This window comes from Argopecten irradians, chromosome 6 (genome assembly GCF_041381155.1).
Source record: "Argopecten irradians isolate NY chromosome 6, Ai_NY, whole genome shotgun sequence".
NCBI lineage: Eukaryota > Metazoa > Mollusca > Bivalvia > Pectinida > Pectinidae > Argopecten > Argopecten irradians.
In genome coordinates, this window is record NC_091139.1 from 15,548,341 (window position 1) to 15,569,419 (window position 21,079).

At 34.9% G+C, this 21,079-nt stretch overlaps 1 protein-coding gene across 1 annotated transcript; it reads right to left on the reverse strand.

The window, feature by feature from the left end:
* Positions 1-546: 546 nt before the first annotated feature.
* On the reverse strand, positions 547-21,056 carry LOC138325132 (uncharacterized). Its single transcript, XM_069270580.1, has 24 exons — positions 20,931-21,056; positions 20,508-20,609; positions 19,700-19,834; positions 19,266-19,354; positions 18,388-18,552; positions 16,790-16,919; positions 16,275-16,346; positions 15,997-16,120; positions 15,504-15,558; positions 14,873-14,971; positions 14,298-14,454; positions 12,505-12,622; positions 11,999-12,088; positions 9,929-10,048; positions 8,905-9,110; positions 8,469-8,583; positions 7,165-7,325; positions 6,546-6,671; positions 5,560-5,680; positions 4,842-4,998; positions 4,635-4,672; positions 4,235-4,378; positions 3,367-3,418; positions 547-3,197 (listed from the first exon to the last, which is right to left on the reverse strand). The coding sequence occupies exons 2-24, from the start codon at positions 20,543-20,545 to the stop codon at positions 3,037-3,039; spliced, it is 2,673 nt and encodes an 890-aa protein (XP_069126681.1). The 5' UTR covers positions 20,546-20,609; positions 20,931-21,056; the 3' UTR covers positions 547-3,036.
* Between the last annotated feature and the right edge of the window lie 23 nt (positions 21,057-21,079).

Genomic DNA, 21,079 nt, shown 5'->3' on the forward strand with positions numbered 1-21,079 from the left:
GTTACAATCACAAACATGACGTCACAATCAATACCTACCCGCAAGGACAGATAACTCTGTAATCAAATAAAGAATAAGAAATACCATTTAACTATTGTTTATGTCCGTAAGAATTTTCACAATCTTGGCTAAAACGATTTTGGCCCTGGGGTATAAATGGTTCAATCATTTCTCAATATTTTGCAAATTTTAGCAATCATGATCAACTGTACAGTACTTGTTATTTTTTGTTGTTCACTGGTGTGTGAATGTCTTTTTTTTATAGAAATTTCAACATAATGCACATTATATAAGATATCTTTCAAAAAATGTTTGTTCATATCTATACATCAATGATCAACAAAAAATAACAATTATTTCTTTATTGTCAGGTTGTAACAAGGTTTGAATTGCTTGTGTTGTGCATCCTCGAATATAGCCAATATCTGGCCTAGTCTGCATCCAGCGAGCATCCTTCTGGAGTCTAAAAGAGGCTTGTAACCCACAGGTGAAGGAATAGAGACGCAACTTGTGTGAAGTTTGGGTCAAAGAAATAACAAACTAGACTTGAACAGCAAATTCCTTTTATAAAAGTAAACTTCATAATGTTATTTTGGTTGACATGAAACCATTAATAATCTGTAGGTTTAATTAAAAAGATATATACTAAAATGTAAAATTCTCACCATTCTAATTATCTGACATTTACTTCAAACAACATCCACTCTTGTAGCCTTTTTAGAAATCTCCATCTCAAATTGAATATGTTGATGACGCCATACTGGTGCACCACCAACATTGGTTATAGGTACATTGTTATAACATAAATGTGGAGTTAAATTATCACAACACAGATAAATCACATTCACCACAAACTCACCACACCAGGTAATTCTCTTATACATGCAATCTGGTACAAGAGAAGGAAGCCGAGATAGGCATCAATATCAAGGACATTCAAGGTCATTGACAGAGGTATCGATCTACGTCATCAATTGTCTGCATTTTGGATGGAAAGTATGCCATCTTTTTTTGCCTCACCAGTAAGTGTGCCATATTAATTATATTAAGCCAACATTGATTTTTGAAATGACCCATGTCAGGAATCCAGACAAATATACTGAATTTACTTATAATCTTATTTCGTTCACAAAATGCTGTATTTGTTAGATTACCTGTCTTCGTCCATATCACACAGGTGAACACGGCTATACAAAGATTAATAGACTAGGGAATTACCTCCCCTTACTCTATCACACATGTGAACACGGCTATACACAGATTAATAGACTAGGGAATTACCTCCCCTTACTCTATCACACATGTGAACACGGCTATACACAGATTAATAGACTAGGGAATTACCTCCCCTTACTCTATCACACAGGTGAACACGGCTATACACAAAATAATTGACTAGGGAATTACCTCCCCTTACTCTATCACACAGGTGAACACAGCTATACACAGATTAATAGACAAGGGAATTACCTCCCCTTACTTTATTACACAGGTGAACACAGCTATACACAGATTAATCATCTTCAGCAAAAAGATCTACTTTACAAAACCCAGACAAACATGCTGAATCTACATATATGTATTTTTTTTCACACAATGTCTGGTAGATTTTCTGGTCCATATCATACTCGTGTATGGAGATTCATTATATTTGTCAGAGCTCAATTTGATTTGCGCTCATCTATTCTCGGAAGATCTTCCATCTCATAGATGGAAGTCCAACTTCTAGAAGCAGAAGAGCCACAAATTGAGTGTCTGGAAGCTATATTCTAGAAATAGAAGAGGGCAAATCAAGTTTGGCACTGGGTTCCGTAAACTCTTACCGGGTAAGTCTCTTTTACACTTTTGACCACTAAAAATGATTATATAACACACTTACATATGTACCAGGGAGACAATACACAATGACAGACTTTCAACCTTAAATACAGATAATTAATGACACAGATTGGTACCATCGATTAGGAAAAGTTTAGATTTAAATCTTGGATTAAGGTTTAAATACTAAGATAAATGTAATCCAGATATACAGGAAGCAAATGTAACAAGCAGCTGCCTATCATTCAGCCATTGGTTAATTGTAGCGATAATTCAACAAATACAAAATATAATGTATAAACTTTAAATTTGATAAAAATTCCCTAATCCCTTAAGAACAAATAGCATGAAAAAAAAATGTTGTTGATATTCTTTTTAAAATTCATAGCCTCAGATTGAAAATAAATGTCCTCAGGTTTGTGTACAGGTTCATTTTTTTATCTATGTAAAGCCCGATTCAAATAAAGATGGGGAGGTAATGTCGTGAGATGGTTGAACAAACATAATTGTACTTTTCATATCAAATCAGAATTGGAAACCCAGGTCCCATGATGAAAGGTGATCCAAGACCTATATTTATTACAATGTCTTGAGCATGTGCTTGGTGAGCATGATTTTTTAAAAACCATCATTAAACTTAAAATTTTACGAAGTGAGTTTGGAAATTTAACCTAAATGTCAGTGAGCATCGAAATATCTGAAAAAAATTCTGATGTATCACAATGCAGACTTAAGATGAAATAAACATTTTATTTTTGGTGCCATTTTTGAGCACATCATATATACTGAGCATTACTTAGATATAGAAAGTAAAATTTCAGATGTTGTAGACTTTAAATATTAATGTTATTGTATAATTTAAAAGAAATAGTAGTTTACCACATTTTTGTACCGGTAATAGATGTTTTATGTTAAGCACAAAATAATTTTTTTTGTAAAATGATGCTCAAGACGTTTTCATGAATATGGGCCCTGTTTATTTATACTGCAACATTTGATCATAGCAGTACGAAAGTATGTGATCTAATCATAGTAATTAATTTTTACTGAGAGCTGAAACTTTCTCATTCTGTGTGAAACACTTTAGTGACCTTTGATTCAACTTTTTTGGCAATTTATTAGTCCTTATATCATATTTTTTCGATATGCTGTTAGACTTCCAAGAGAAATTTATATTATATATATGATAATGCCAATTTTTCTATAGTCTTGCTGGGGTCAGGAGCCTGGAATATTCTCGCTGGTGATGTGCAGAGATGAAGAATCTGGACGGAGAATGGAATTCACAGTTTGACTTTCAGTGCCCATGTGACCCTGGCAACCATATAATCTTAACCTCTCCAGGGTTGGAATGAGACTACTCAGCTTTTCTATCATTTCTGAAAAGTTAATATCTTTTAAAGTTACACAAAAGTTTTCAAATATCATTATACAATTAGTCTTACTCATTATCAGTTATGAAATGCAGTAAAAGTGATCAATATAAGACTTCTGTAAAATGCAAATACCAAGCTAAGAAGTACTTGACCTTGTGAAACAATTACTGACCTTGAGTAACATATGTCCTGTACAGCTTCAGCATCTGTAGCTTAGGGCAGTACTAAAACACAACATCATAACATAGCTTAATTATCATAATGTAGTTCAGAAAAAACAAATTTGTAGCCTTCAACCCAACACAAAACAAACTCCATTTTGAAACTTTTAGTGTTTTGAGTTTGGATATGTCCAACAAAATATGTCAAATTGAATGGGGTCTTATGTGGCGTAATGGGGAGCATATTATAAGCTAATTTTTTGACCCCTTTAATTTTATAATGGATTGGTCTAGTCTTTGATTTAGAAAAGTCTAAATGTGACTTCAGGGGTGATCAAGTTAAATGATACATGTCCTTAAAACAAAAGTCTACACATAGATGATATGTTTACAAGAAATGTGTACTTGGTATTTATTTTACTGTCGACGCAACAAAAGTGCCGGCACTGTCGAGATAACATCACCAACACTGTGACCAAGTTATCGAGAGTGTAGCGACATAATGCCAGGTAACAACGACAGTATCCTGATGTAGTTATCAACAGAAACTGTTCACACTATTATTGCGTTGACAGTAAAATATTTTTTTTTGCCGGTATATGAATCAGACTCGGATACGATGAGAAGTGACCATTTACAGGGTCGCGGTGCCCAAGTGGTTGAGATGTCCTGACATATTACCATAAGTCTTCCACCTCTGGGATGCGGGTTTGAATCCCATGTGGGGTAATTGCCAGGTACTGACCACTGGTCGGTGGTTTTTCTCTGGGTACGTCCTTACATGATCCTGGCTGTTAATAGGACGTTAAACAGACACAGGTAACACTACATCTCTCTCCCAGTTCATGACAGGAACACACAAATCCTCTGTATACTTACATAAGCTATGACCTTGGCCAGGTAGGTGACGTGTGAGGTATGTAGATCCATAGACCTCAGTGCCAGCAGTGGTGAGCTGTGTGTGACCTGTAGCTGGGACAGTCGGTCCAGTTCTATGGTAAGATGCCATAACTTAGGACAGCCCTGTATACAAGATGGTGATCATGGGTTATCAAAGCAAGTCTTATTCAAAATAACCAACATTTTCTGTTTCTCTCTCCAAATACACGATTTCAGTATGAAAACGTTTCTATCCTGGTAATGGTTTATTTTCATAATATCCAAGACAATTGTTTTGGTATTAATCTCAAACTGAACAAGGGGTACCAAAATTTCATTTTGTGAATGAAATTTAGAGGTGCAAGATTGCTAAAATATACTGTACTGGTATCAAACCTACCTGGATCCTTAGGTATGTCAACTTGGGGCACAGGATTTCTAAAATTAGATTGAAAAAGATATTTCACTTTGAAATTGATTAATTCATAAGAATATATGAAAAAAATATTGATATTGACCAACATTCCTTCTCCTATGTAAGGTAAAATATTACAGAATACTGAAGGTGCATTTCAAAAAGAACTAACAATGTAATAATGTGACGTACCAAGATGAATAAGATAGAGACCCTGGTCCAGTGTCAGAGATTCCAGATTTCTCAGCTGTAGTACCAGATTTGTCTCCCCTGGTATAGCTCTTAAGTCTAAAACCGTTAATGTAGCCTCACATGCCTTAAGGAGGGTCAGACGCTCATTCGGGACAAACTACAGTAAAAATATCAACAGGTTCGTTAAATTTTCTTTGCCATACATCCACATTTCTTTGGACAAAGTACAACATACAAAAAAAAAAAAAAAAATATGTAAATGTTTCAATCAGCAAGTTAGATTTATATTTATTGCATTCCATATTTGTTATTTAGAGAGTTATATGCCTTTATAGGATGTTACTGATCAGTGAGTCAGTTGTTTCCAAAATCAAAGTCATATATTTGTAAGAAATGGCTTGATTTTCACACAAACTAATTTACAGAGTTACCTCCCTTGCGGTTAGGTATCCATTGTGATGTCATCATTTTGTGATAAAAACTCACATTGTTTTCTCTGTAATGTATGATGTTATGCTTGCAAACATCGTAATTAATACCTTACGGCAAGTGCAGATATTATGCAAATACAGAAAAGTGTAACCACCCATACCTCCAAACAAGTGCAGATTACTCTGTAATATACAAAGACGGAATTCACCAGGAATGGGAAACCGACAAAACATAAGTATGAGCAGTCATCAGAACCTTGGGAGCCAGCTATGACCTGGTCCCTTACCTTTGGTAGGTTGTTAAGAGTTATATGTGACATCTGTATCGGTTGTTGTACTGAGATTTGTTGGAGTCTCCTGTGGCCCATCAGATAACATGACTTTACTCCTCCAGGAATCTCTAAAGAACTGTAAAAAGACGCAATTCTATCAGCATGGTTAAAAGTTGGTTGGTTAACTGGTTGGGTATTATGTTTTAACTTCCAGGGTAATTTTTGATGGTCTCTCATGTATGCAATCCATTGATGTCGCATGTGTGAAAAGAAGAAGTGTTTTGGGAGACTGTAGTATATTTGTGTTGTGTCTCCTTGTGATAGTGTTCTTTGGGTGACTGTAGTGTATTTGTGTTGTGTCTCCTTGTGATAGTGTTTTGGGGTGACTAGTATATTTATGTTGTGTCTTCTTGTGATAATGTGTTTTGGGTGACTGCAGTATATTTGTGTTGTGTCTCCTTGTGATAGTGTGTTTTGGGTGACTGCAGTATATTTGTTTTGTGTCTCCTTGTGATAGTGTGTTTTGGGTGACTGCAGTATATTTGTGTTGTGTCTCCTTGTGACAGTGTGTTTTGGGTGACTGTAGTTTATTTGTGTTGTGTCTCCTTGTGATAGTGTGTTTTGGAAGGATGTGGTATATTTGTGTTGTGTCTCCTTGTGATAGTTTGTTTTGGGAGGCTGTGGTATATTTGTGTTGTGTCTACTTTTGATATCGGAACTCTTGTCTACTTAAAGTAACCTTTCTTACAGTTAAGCCTTCTTAAATGGTGATGAATATCAGAACAATTGAAATAACTAGAATTTATTAATCTCAAATATATAAAGAAAGTTGTTTTTATTCAACAACTTTAAGTATTGCACAGAAATATGTCAATCCATGTATAGGATTGTATATATATATATACATGTATCGAATAAATAGACCACAAGAATGTTATAGTGGGAAATAAAACTATAACTATTTCCAGTGAACTAAAATCAACTTCTGTTTACAGTTGTACCTCAGTGAAGAGGAACCCCTGACGTCCACAGTGGTCAGCACAGGTGTACCACTCAGCAGGTCCCTCAACTGGACACTGGTCAGTAAGTCACACTTCTGTAGGGACAGGGAGGACAGAAGTGGACAGCTGGAAATAAGTTTGTTATTGGTTAGTGAATAAACTATAATTAAAAATATCTTTATTAATACTTCTGCGAGACTATTATCCTCCCATTCTAATAGTCAAACCTGGCTGTAATATACTGCTGGCCTTACTAGCTCCCTAGAACATCAGTATTATAGAATAGATTTTTTTCCAATTTTGTATTGAGAAAATTGAAAAAATTCAATTAAAATTGAGAAATTTTACTTTCATTTATGGAATTCATTAATGGAGATATAAGAAACACATAGGTACATCATAATGCTTAGTATTCAAAATTTGTCACTGATAAAAAACATCATGGAATCGTAAATGGAGAAAAAGGATCATTAATAAACTAAATAACAAGACAAATATGTACTCAAACATTACACTAAACAACTCCTTATAGGATGCCCAATTTTTGTCTATACACTTTATGATTTTGTTTGTTTTATGGAATTCAAGGTCAGGGTACAATTAAGGTAACAGTACTTACTTAATGGTCAATGAGTGTCCAGTTTGAGTGAGAACACCGGTTAGAGCCAGTGTGGTCAGTGAACTACTGGATAAAGAAAAGTGGACAAAATTGGTGGCCACTACGTCCAGTGATTGAAGTTTGTTCCCAGTACAGGAGAACCGGTCCATCATTCCACACCACTGTAAATTTCAATAAGTATTCCTAGCATTACTAGGTAAAATTTTAAATCATCCACCCCTGAATTTTCATAATGAACTGGTCTAGCTTTTATTTAGAAGAGTCTAATGTGTTTTCAGGGATGAATAAGTTAAAAATGTATGTGATCTTAACAAGAACACTATGATGTAATTCACATCTCATATCTGATTAAAAAACATAAAAAAATTAAATCCTAGATGGCATCATAACCATGCTTTATCAAGATTGAAATAAGTTTGCTGTAACTTTTGTTTTCAATTATCAATGTCCACATTTTATTGAATGTTATGTAATGTTAACAGCATTTGGACATTAGCCAGATCTTAGTCCTCTTAAAACAATACATGTACATGTCTATCGATAAAGGTGAAGGGGTAAGGTGAGATAACATCCATATCTATTAATAAAGGTGAAGGGGTAAGGTGAGATAACTCCCTATATCTATTGATAAAGGTGAAGGGGTAAGGTGAGATAACTCCCTATATCTATTGATATAGGTGAAGGGGTAAGGTGAGATAACTCCCTATATCTATTGATAAAGGTGAAGGGGTAAGGTGAGATAACTCCCTATATCTATTGATAAAGGTGAAGGGGTAAGGTGAGATAACTCCCTATATCTATTGATAAAGGTGAAGGGGTAAGGTGAGATAACTCCCTATATCTATTGATAAAGATGATGAAGTAATCAGAACTCCTCGGATTAAATTATTGTACATTGACCTCAAATGTGACACAAGGGCATCCATTTTGAAACTAAGGGACTATTTTGATAACAACTAGTTGCAAACCAGGACAAAACCCCTCGAAAAGTGTATGTTGTTGGTCTAAAGAAGAAATTGTTACTCTCAGTTTCTTAAATAGGACTATAGAAGTTCAACATTTCAATAACTCTTCATTTGCTTATGTGCAGTTAGGGAGTAATCAAGTTTTCTGGCAAAGAAAATGTTTGATTCTCTTACATATTCTTATACCTATCACATCCAAGGTTAAGTTTTACATCCGAGGAGTTCCAATTGCTGATGAAGTGGTGAAGGGAATTGATGAAGGGGTAATGGGAAGTAACTCCCTAGTCTGTTGACGAAAGAGTAAGTGGAGATAACTCCCAAGTAACATTGAATACTTACCTTCAATTCTACAGTTTGGATACAGGGTGCTGATGGTTGAATGGTCATTGTGGATAGTCTGTTACAGCTCCCGACCACAACATGGGTCAAGCTAGTACAGGAGCTTAAACTCAACCTTACAACAAAACATTAATTATAATTTAAAATCAATTAATCTAAAGCTAAAACATAAATCCAACACCACTACACAGGATTGAATAGATCATTGATAATAAAATCAAAAGAGATTTTATGGCCTTCAATGGCTCATTTCTTATTATTTTTTCAGTATTTTTACACACTTTGACCATCACCAAATTTCAAGGTCATCCCTTTGTAAAACTCAAAGTAAAAGCCAAAATTTAGGTAGTTTTGATTCTGGAGAAAAGGAAATAATAGTTTCTCAGCAAGACAGTATCACACTAGATAATTATTTTTTCTAATGAGTTAAACTTACTGGGTAAGACATTGACAACTGATCAGTTCTAATCCAGTAAGATCCTGAAAATTTGATATAGCCCCCGATAGAATACTGCCATGGACTCCGGCCATTTCCTTCAGGGTGAGCTCCTGTAGGTTTGGGGTCCCTGTGTTGTGGGAGAATGGCTTCAAGGTCACCTGGGTCTTCCCAGTAGGAGTCAGCTTGTTGTGGTTATCAGCAGCCTAAAGAATATGTTTATGGAATTAGCATTCTAAACAACTAAAATGAATCTTCAATACTTTTAGACAAGATTGATGTCTAAAATCACTTCCAACAACCATAAACTCAACCCTATTTTACTTCAATTTATCATGCTTATTATGTCATAAGTAGAACAGATTTCATGACACTCACAAAATAAGACATTTCTGCTAAAGTTTGGTTAACTTTCTTTTGTTAACATGTGAGACACAAAGTGGTGCACAGGGTAAGAGAAAAAGAATCATTCACATGTTAATGCGTGGTCAGGTGATCCGAACCCTCATGATAAGATTCTTCAGCTGTCAAACACTCGACAAAGCCTTGTGTTTGAGAATTTAAGAATCTTAAATCTTGGGTTGAGATTATCCTGTATCTCCCCAAAGTGAGTGAAGGTTTCTGTTAATCTGTACTAGGTTACAGGCCTATAGTATGAAGATTAACAGAGAGCGATGCCCAACTTCAAAGCTAAATAGTGTACCATTATTCGATTCTCTGCATGTACATTAAAGGGCCTAACTACCTGTATCATCTATTCACACACTAAGCCTTTAGTTTTGCCATGGCATAGTCCAGGGTAAATATGACGATAGTGATAGTAACCTCTGGAAAATCAGGGATGTCTTTCCAGGCTACTAAATAATGTTCAGTTATTAAGCTCTTCTAGAGATTTGTGATACCTGTCCACAGAATCAACCCATGTATGATTCTATTAATTACTGATATCATATGAATAATAACTGGTATTAATGCTTCTGTAATCTGATAATAAATACTAGTAAAAGTTGTGAGGTAAACTGACCTGGTTCCCAAACAGCAGCCCATTGATGAGTTCGCTCTCGGTGATGTCACGACAGCGGAACACAGACAGCCTCTGTAGCGACGGAATATTGACGGGGAGCCCTGTCACGTTAACACAGTCCTGTATAAATAGAACCTCTCATTATCTATGGAGGATACATCCACACTGTTACACCAAATCTTCTTACCTCATCAATTGTAAATTTTACAAACACATGTCTCTAAGTACAATATATATAAGAATCAACACCTTTGCAATAGGCTTAAAAGACTGAAACAGCTGTGTGCTGAAGGTTTATAAAGCTTTTCTCTATCAAACCCATTAAAAAAGTACTCCATATGTAAATACAGTATAACCCCTTTAACTCGAACCCGGATTCCTCGATTACCCCCTATTCGTACTGGTCGTATGGTCCCGACCGTGTCCCTATATTATCTATGTATTAAAACCCTGGATTACTCGAACAGCTATTCATCGAATACCCCTCATTTCTAGAACAGAAATATGTCCCTGTTTTATCAAATACATAGTATTTAGCCATGTATTCGTCGAAAAAGTGTTCGGCCCTTGAAATTATTACCTGTATCACACCTAACTGCACCGATCGACAGTTGTTTGATGCTAACTTTATTTGAACATTTCAGAAAAGACATTAAATTATTGATGTTCCTCTCGTAATAATCTTTGCTGGAAATACAAAGATACAGAAGTTGTTGATCCATTTTGAAAGTACGCATTGTTAAATGACAAAAGAGGTGGAAGATATTACTGAAGTCCGCCTAATTATATAAGTGTATTTTTTTAAAGTTTCTTTGTTGTTTTCATTTGACAGGCTAACACAAAGTTATTTATCGAAAGATGTAAATGATATCAAACAATATACAAAGTACATTTTATCAGTGAGTTCCGTATCTTTTCCGGTATATTGTGTTTTGTAACTTTACTCGTGAACACATGTACTGGTATATTGTATTTTGTAATGTTACTCGTGAACACATGTAACCTAACGCTTTTACAAAATAGACATCTATAGATATCGTTTCTTAAGTCCGTAGTAATGCTGGTTAATAACTTTAACGTAAGTATGTACTTTGTAAATGTTTTAAATGATTTGTGATAATTTTAAAATAATAGAAAATGTACTCCTTGTTGACCAATTTGGATTGTACATTAACCTAGATGACGATCGACTACTCTGCTGTGAATGACATTTGATTGAGGGCTTTCTTGTAAGCATTTTCAAACGCTCAATTTATGTTTTACATATTTTTTTTCAACTTGATATTGATATCAATAAAACACTTGAATAAAAAAAATCCAAAATGCTGAAAGATAGGGTAATTAAAATGTCATTGCCGTACAATTTTTGTCATAGTTTGACACCGGACATTTTGACTGTCGACTGTGACCAACCTCGGATGAGTTGAATATCCCGTATTCCTCGAACTATTGACCTGGTCCCCGCCTGCTGTTCAAGTTATAGGGGTTTTACTGTACTGAATATGGATACCAATTGGAATATTATAATGTCATTTAGTTTCAATGAATGTAGTTATGTAGTTGTCTTATTATCTCTCCATGCCATACAAGTTTCTTTCGATTAAAAATATTATGCAATGGCTAATTAGTTACTTGTTCAAATAGGCCCCCTTACTACAATTTCATGCTTTATGTACCTGTATTTGTTAGTCAAAATTCAAGTATCGTGTAGCGTACTTAACATGTTCATTATTCACAATTCATAGAAGTACATTCTAACCTACTTATATTGAACTCGGATATATTGAAATCCCGCTTAATATAAACAAGTATACAATCCCCTTCCAGAATCCCACATAATCTATGTATTTTTAAAAAATTTGTTTACTAAAATAAAATTTCATTTTTATTTTCTTGTTGTCGTTGTTGATGGTCGGATCTACGTCTAACAAGGGAAGTAACTCGAGATGTCCTACACAAATGCCAACACGGTTATATTGAAACCCACTTATTATGAACAAATTCATAGGGTCCCCTGGATTTCATTATATCCGGATCAGACTGTAATTAAGGACTAACTAATCTACTTACTCCGAACATAAGGGTGTTGATTTGTGAACTGGTTATATGAACATCACTCCAGGCATGGCCGCTGTATGACAAAGTTTGTAAGTTTGGAAACTAAAATATAAAAAGCATCAAAATTATAAAATGTTTCAACAGAAAAACTTATTTTTAAGGAATGATTAGAAGCAATACCAGTAACATAGCAAACAAATTTATCAAACGATGATGTATACATTGTGAAATATCACAAACTCAATATTGTTTGAAAAATGTAATAATTCAGCAACTAAATAGTCCCGTAATTTTAATCTCTCTTTCACCAGTTACTTACTTAACTTATTCACTCCTGAAGACATTCTGAACTTTTCGTTTTCAAAGATCATTAAGAATTCCATTTGGTCAATTTCCATCAGTCAATGCAGAATTCTAAATATCAATAAACAGTCATAAATTAATGTAAAACCAGAATCTCAGAATAAATACCCATCTTATAATTAAGGAACTAAACTGAAGATTTAAATAACACATACAGCTGGTAGTATGAGGAAATTGACGTCCTCCGGCGGAATGTTGATACATTTATTGAGGATGAGTTCGGTGATAAAATGACGTTCCTTCACACACGATACCAAGGTATCTGTTGATAATCTGAAACATACAAAGTAGATGATATTATGATATTGATCATAAATTTTGATTTTAATGTTTGTCATTTAATATAACACCAGGACCAAATGAAATCCAAGAAATCAACAAGAATACTGTCTCTTAATAATAACAAGGACATAGTCATTCAGATCCCCCGCTAATGGAGATATCAAAGCTGAAGTAAGTTTGATTGTGGAGACTTCTGTGTATGAAAAAAAACAGGAAAAAGGAAGTTGAGCTAAAGAATGATGGGAGTATAATTCAAGTAGAGCGGGGCTGCAATTGTTGAATCAGGTATACAGCCTTGACATTTATATTAGACTATATACACAAAGATGGGTGGAGTTTTGCAAAGTAACATTTACCATTTACCATGATATTTTCAGCAATGTTTCCATGGTAACGGAAAAAGTGCAAAAAATGAAAACCTCAAAATAGCAAAAGGTACTACTAGACCATAAAAAGAATGTGTCTATGAAGTTTCGTGGAAATATCTCTGCTGGTTTTAGAGTTATGCTCCGGAAATGAACCTGCTACAAAAATATGATATTTTCAGCAATGTTTCTATGGTTACAGAAAAAAGCACAAAAAGTGAAAACCTAAAAATAGCAAAAGGCACTACTAGACCATAAGAACAATGTGTCTATGAAGTTTCATGGAAATATCTCAGCTGGTTTTAGAGTTGTGCTCCGGAAACGATTCTTACACAAAAATCTGCCATTTTCAGCAATGTTTCCATGGTTACAGAAAAAAGTACAAAAAGTGAAAACCTTAAAATAGCAAAAGGCACTACTAGACCATAAGACTAATGTGCCTATGGAGTTCCATGCATATATCTCAACCGATTTTCCAGTTATGCTGCGGAAACGAACCTGGTACAAAAATATGATATTTTCAGCAATGTTTCCATGGTTACATAAAAAAGTACAAAAAGTGAAAAACCTTAAAATAGCAAAAGGCACTACTAGACCATAAGACCAATGTGTCTATGAAGTTTCGTGGAAATATCTCTTCTGGTTTTAGAGTTATGCTCCGGAAACGAACCTGGTACATTTTCAGCAATGTTTCCATGGTTACGGAAAAAGTGCAAAAAATGAAAACCTAAAAATAGCAAAAGGCACTACTAGACCATAAGAACAATGTGTGTATGAAGTTTCGTGGAAATATCTCTACTGGTTTCAGAGTTATGCTCCGGAAACCATTCGTACGGACGGACAGACGGACGGACGGACGGAACCCATTTGTTGGGCGGGGGATAAAAAGCAAAACTTTGATTAAAGTCATATTTGCCATAACTGGGCGAAAATTTTGACATGTTACTTTTTCTTCAGTAATCTATTGAAAACCGTCAGGTTTGATTAATCAAGCTGTAAAAATCATTCAAATAAACCTACAAACATGTATGATGCATTAGTAACATTAATTAAAACACAGAACTTATGCAATGTATTTTTTTTTTTTTTTTTTTTTTTATGGAAACATAGCTCATTATAGGAATTGTGCAAAGGAATGATATAGGGTAACAAGGTGCCAAATCTATCACATTGGTGTCATTTGACAAACCACATGTTTACAGTCACATAACTTATGACATATACAAGTACAGTAATCTATCATATTAAGAAATAATATTTTAAATTTTCTTCAGATACTCTAAACAATTAAATTTACTCACAATGGACAGTTACAAAGACTGACAGACTCAAGGACAGGGCTGGTGACCTCCAAAGTCTTCAAGCTTGAATGGTCTGTGACCTTGACCTTGGACATATTACAAGGTGACAATAAAAGTTTCTTTAGTTCAATGGTGTCCTCCAGTAGTACTTCCTCAACTATAGTGTAAAAACAAGGTCAAAATTAACATAAAAGTCAAATTTCAAGCTCTGTAAACATGGATATTTTCATACTTTGTTTATAGAATGATCAACTAAGTCAATGATTTGGTCTCCGTGTGATAATTGTCGCGTTACCTGCGTGGCACTTTTTCGCACATAGATATATTAGAGATTTAACGAAATAAGGTTATAAGTTTCCAAGCCAACAATAATTTCATTTTGAAATTTTAAAGTAGGTAAATAAACAAAGATTTTTGGTTTTTATTGATCAACATATAGGCTGCATTTAGTTATCTTTGGACATGAGAGTCTTCTGATCTCATATTGAACATTCTGTCATGATGATGTAAAATCAAATTTCACTGTGTACATGTACTACAGATGTCTGCAATTCGGAAAGAAAGACAATATTTACCTTTAGGACATGAAAGTGTGAGAGAGGTAAGATCAACACAACCACATACGTCCACCATCCTCAGCTGTGGGCAGTGACCAATGGTCAGTTCCTCCAGTCCTGTGGGTATATTGGTAAATTACAATTTTGAATTTAATAATAAAATTAGATGTTCTTTAAAATTAGTTTATCCATATTATTGAGATTTTCTTTTTATTTGAAGTATTGTTCTGTCCTTTATATCAATCATAGTTACTGCAAATCCAACCCATAAATAAATTTCTGAAAATTCCTTTTGGGCAAAGATTTGATAGAGAGGTCAATGCTTCTGAGCTTGCTGATTGGCTATTTAGGTAGCACTAATCTTAAAGGTTTAATGGGTTGGGCGCAGTATGAAGAAGTAAAATCTGCTAAGAAATTTTAGATTTTTTCAAGTCTGTTTTTGTTATCACAGAGATAATGAAGAGGACCATTTTTTTAGTGAGGAATTCAATACAATATATGGTTGTATGAGACGACCTACAAAATCAGCACTAAAGAGTAGCAAACATTAACATTGTCGTTTATGGAAAATCATTTGATTATGCAATCTCTCATAACCTTTCACAATGCTTAGCATGCAACTCTGAAATATTAACGATATAGGACTAACCTTGACTATTCCGTAGTCTAAGTGTCTGTAGGGTATCCAAGGCACTCCTCTGGGTCTGTGTATATAGACATAGAAATTAAATAATGTTGTAACAGAATATATTAGAGGCATTGCGTGATCATTCCAGAAATATCTAAATGGCATATACAATGTAATGTTTTTTTATAATATATATTACCTGGTATGTCGAAGTACAACAAAACTGTCAAAACATGTCCCAATATACAATGATACATGTATTTAAGGGCGATTCAATTAAGAGACCAACTATTATATATGACCTATTTTTCAATCTCCCTTGGAAGGTCTCTTTAAACAATTTTGACTGTACTGGTAGAACCTGATTGATAAACTTAAGGAGGAAAAACAAAAATGACAGAAATAAACGTTTTGTGTTAATTGTTCTATAGCAAAACCCCAAACTTTTGAAACTGAATAACCTTTACATTATCACCGTCAAGCTATATTGTATGTTAATCTTTAGCATACTTACAGGTAATACATCATTAGGAAAGCTGTATATGTCGTAGGTTTCACTGAGGTCAAGGTCACACAGCTCTGGACAGTTCCGGAGAAGGATGCTAACATCCTCAGAAGAAATTGCCATCCCTGTCAAGCTAATATACAACATACAGTGACTAACAGGGTTTGATAATTAATTCCACTTTGTAAACGAAGAGTGCCAAAATTATAGGTCTAACACTAATTATATATAGGCACCAATGAATTTAAATGTCATAATTTATAAAAAGAAAGTGAGAAATACCTCACCTTAGTCGGGTAAGAGCCAGCTTTTTAGAAGGATCCTGATGTACTATTTCTGGGAACATCACAGATGAGCAACTGAAAATATTACATGATATATAATCAAAAACCAATCACAACTAGGAATAAAAGACCTTTTGATAAAACTCCTTGTGCATACTAGCATGGACATCATAAATCATACCATTAAGAAATAAAGTTAGATAATGTGTAAAATACTTGCTACATATGGTATCTTTAAATTAAAAAACTGTAATCAAATTTAATTTCGTATGCGAATCAATCACTTTTGTAATTTTTGCATTTCAGATTATTTTTCAAAAATTTATCTTTGTAAATTAGTATTCACTTTGATAATATTGAAAGATATTTCAATACACTTTTTGAGTCCATGAAAATTTCTGTGTACTTCATTTCACTTAGTAGCCGCAAAAGGAAGTTGGTTTACAATAAAATATCTAAAATATCTATGGTTAAAGTCGTCATCAAAGGTCGTAGACCTGAAAGGTCACCTAACGTACTTATGAATGTGAAGCTCCTGTAGCCGTGGTATACTAGTGACAAGGTCAGTGAGTGCGTCTCGGTCCATGTGGTCACTATCCTCTACCACAATGTGTTGTAGTTCTGTACACTTAGCACAGATGGCCTCCACTGTAAACAATATACAATATAAATGTCACCATAATCAGAAATGTAACATGTTCAGTTGGTGTAGGAAAGCCACCAACTTAAAAGTCATGTATCATCACAACAAATGATAACACTTGGGTTGACCTTCACTTTCAGAATTTTTTGAGAAATCAAACTTTTAGACAATGAAATGAATTGGAAAGTTTTAACATCTGACTTTAGTTAAAAGATATGTAAACAGTACTAATTTTACAATCCATGTAACAAAATTCAAAACCCATCAAAATATCTATCATAGTTACTTCCCTTTATAACACTGTGTTAGTAAGGGAAGTAACACTGATAGAACACTGACGAAGTAAGAGAGAGGGAAGTAACTCTGATAGATCACTGACGGAGTAAGAGAGAGGAAAGTAACTCTGATAGATCCACTGATGGAGTGAGAGAAAGGGAAGTAACTCTGATAGATCACTGATGGAGTGAGAGAGAGGGAAGTAACTCTGATAGATCACTGATGGAGTGAGAGAGAGGGAAGTAACTCTGATAGATCCACTGATGGAGTGAGAGAAAGGGAAGTAACTCTGATAGATCCACTGATGGAGTGAGAGAAAGGGAAGTAACTCTGATAGATCCACTGATGGAGTGAGGGAAAGGGAAGTAACTCTGATAGATCCACTGATGGAGTGAGAGAAAGGGAAGTAACTCTGATAGATCCACTGATGGAGTGAGGGAAAGGGAAGTAACTCTGATAGAACACTGACGGAGTAAGAGAGAGGGAAGTAACTCTGATAGATCCACTGATGGAGTGAGAGAAAGGGAAGTAACTCTGATAGATCACTGATGGAGTGAGAGAAAGGGAAGTAACTCTGATAGATCACTGATGGAGTGAGAGAGAGGGAAGTAACACCGATAGAACACTGACGGAGTAAGAGAGAGGGAAGTAACTCTGATAGATCACTGACGAAGTAAGAGAGAGGGAAGTAACTCTGATAGATCCACTGATGGAGTGAGAGAAAGGGAAGTAACTCTGATAGATCCACTGATGGAGTGAGGGAAAGGGAAGTAACTCTGATAGATCCACTGATGGAGTGAGAGAGGGAAGTAACTCTGATAGATCCACTGATGGAGTGAGAGAAAGGGAAGTAACTCTGATAGATCCACTGATGGAGTGAGAGAGAGGGAAGTAACTCTGATAGATCCACTGGTGGAGTGAGAGAGAGGGAAGTAACTCTGATAGATCCACTGGTGGAGTGAGAGAGAGGGAAGTAACTCTGATAGATCCACTGATGAGTGAAAAGGAAGTGAGAGAGAGAGGGAAGTAACTCTGATAGATCCACTGGTGATAGAGTGAGAGAGAGGGAAGTAACTCTGATAGATCCACTGGTGGAGTGAGAGAGAGGGAAGTAACTCTGATAGATCACTCATAAAGTGAGGGAAAGGTAAATACCTCTGATGAATCACTGAGGGTTAAAATCACATATATACCTACCACATCGATTATTTACTCCATGCATGCTGAGATGAAGTTTTTTGATGTGGACATTCTGTCTTAGAACATCGAGGAAGAACTTGTCAATGCCGAGGAGATTTGTGTCTAACATGTCTATGTCTTCCTCTGGTTCTTCCAATAGGATGTCCCCAAGGTACAGCACCTCTGTATTAAAAATCATAATAATGAGGAACTTTATACTTCTACAGATTTTTTCCATTTTAGGTAGTGAAAACAGTAAAACCCAAATCCTGGATTAAGGAAGACATTAATGAGCATTGCCCCATGGCACAGATCTCCAACCATAGGTTCAAAAATATCTGTATTGGTACACTTTATTTCAAATCCATTCTTAGATGTATTGTTTTTTAAAGTTTAAGTAACTACTAGTGGTAACATACATGGTATTGGTTGAGGATTTGGGTCAAGTCCCTAAGCATGCAAATATATGTCATTGCTAGGGAGAAAACTTAAAAGCAGATACACATCAGTTTAGCGAGGTTATTTTACATCAGGTTATTTTCGTGCCAGATTTAGGAGTAGATGGAAAGATTGTTTACCAGGAGAAAATACCAACCTAAGTTAAGTACCAGGTAACTGTCCATGTGGGTTTCAAACTCACAACCGAGAGGTGATATGTGACTTTGGAAGACTTCAACACCTGATTCAGTCAACACCAATATTAGTTTGTTCATACATAAGGACCTTACTTATTCACCCCTGCAATGTCATAATGGACTGGTCTAGTCTTTGATTTAGAGGAGTCTAAATTGACTTCAGGGGTGAATGAGTTAATAACCTAGAGCAGATAATGGGACAGATTTTAGTCATTTACCAGATGGGGTTTTTTGGAAGAATCCTTTACCTTTAAGACTTACCAATATTAGGACACCTAGACATTATCTGTAGAATCTTGTTATCATAGGGTATAGCACAGTATCTAAAGTCCAACTGTTTCATTTTTAACCTGAAAAAAAACCCATCCAAAAAGAAAATAATGTTCAAAATTTACAATTTTTCAGCATATTTCATTTGCAGTGGTGCTTGATGCATACATTTTTACAGTTTTCAAGTATGCTTTTACATCAGTTCTTTTTAGTTGAATCACATTGATGCCAATGATTGGAATTGGCATAATACCTTGTTATGAGTTAGTTATCATATGTTATGAGTTAGTTATTATAATGTGGCTAAATAGACAGAGGACCTAGAATCATAAATTGATCAATATTGGTTTACCATAATGTGTGGCTATTTGACACAGGCCCCTGAATCGTGAGCATGTTAATTTATTATTAGTTAATGTAATTACCATAATGTGGCCATTAGACACAGGTCCCTGAATCGTGAACAGGTCTGGGATACATTGACGAGATTGTACCAGTCCAGGTGCTGGAATATCTCCAATAGGGCCTCAGAAGGCAGCTCCTCCAGTAGATATGGAGGCCTGTAATCAGAAACAAAATCAAATAAAGTTGCTCATTGCATTAATGATTACCTTAATTATATTGTTTCAAGTTACAATACCTTACAATCTAATTAAAATTAGAACTTCTATGTCGCTTTCCGTACCGTCCAGCGGACGGAGAGCGACATAGAAGTTCTAATTTTAATTAGATTGCAATACCTTACTTTTATTATTTTGAGCTGAAGTGAAACTTATGATAGTAACTGTAGAACAAAATATCAACTTTGTACCTGCATGATTCTAAAATAAATCAAGTTAGTATACATTGTACATGTAAGTTATATATTGTACATGGAAATTTACATGTATATATTGTATATATTAATATGGACACTTTTCAAGTTCAGCTTCCCCCAAGAGATGTTCAGTTGTTGGGTACAGCCAGTGCATTCAGAACTGATTTAAAACTTGAAGACTAATTTCTATAAATGTGCAGTTTTCTTAAGGGCTCAAGAAGTTATGTATAGACTTTCAAAAAAATCTTGATAATGGCAAAAGAAAAACTTTGCCTATAATTCCCTACAGTAATATTTCTATCCTATCAATTGTATAAAACATATAGCCTTCACTGCTAGCAATGTTCTAGTACATGTATGGTTAAAATTCTGCTGATTATTAAATGGGTTTGAAACCTACATGTACATGTACTTACCAATCTTCTGCATCCCCTTCCTCTTGTTCAACCTCCATAATACCTTCCTTATACAAGTTGCATACACATTTAGATTTCACCAATCCAGTACTTTTTAAAAACCTGAAATATGACTAAGATGGGGGAGACACAAAACATGACAACTTTAAATAAAAAACTTCATGGGGCATTTAGTAATTCCATCTCAATGACTTTCTCTGTCAAAAAATCCCTTAGAGTCATACATGTAAGTACAGAATCCTTCTAACCCCCAAGTCAAGAGAGTTACTTCTGTGATGAGATGAATCTACATGTACATTATATTGTAGGTAGTACAACTAATACTTTGTATGCCAAGTGCATTAGGCTAGAACTGTTTTCCTATTTAGCAGGGCTACCCAGTGATAAAATAAATACATCAGTCTATCCATATGTGAATGTTACCTTCAAAGACGCAGTGTCATTGTAGATCCGACGTGTTGAAATCTATGTATATGTATGACAAAGCATGTTTGAGAAATCTCAATACTAGTCGCCCTGTATAAACATATAGTAAATCGAAAGTAGAATCTGGATCATTATATATCTTCATT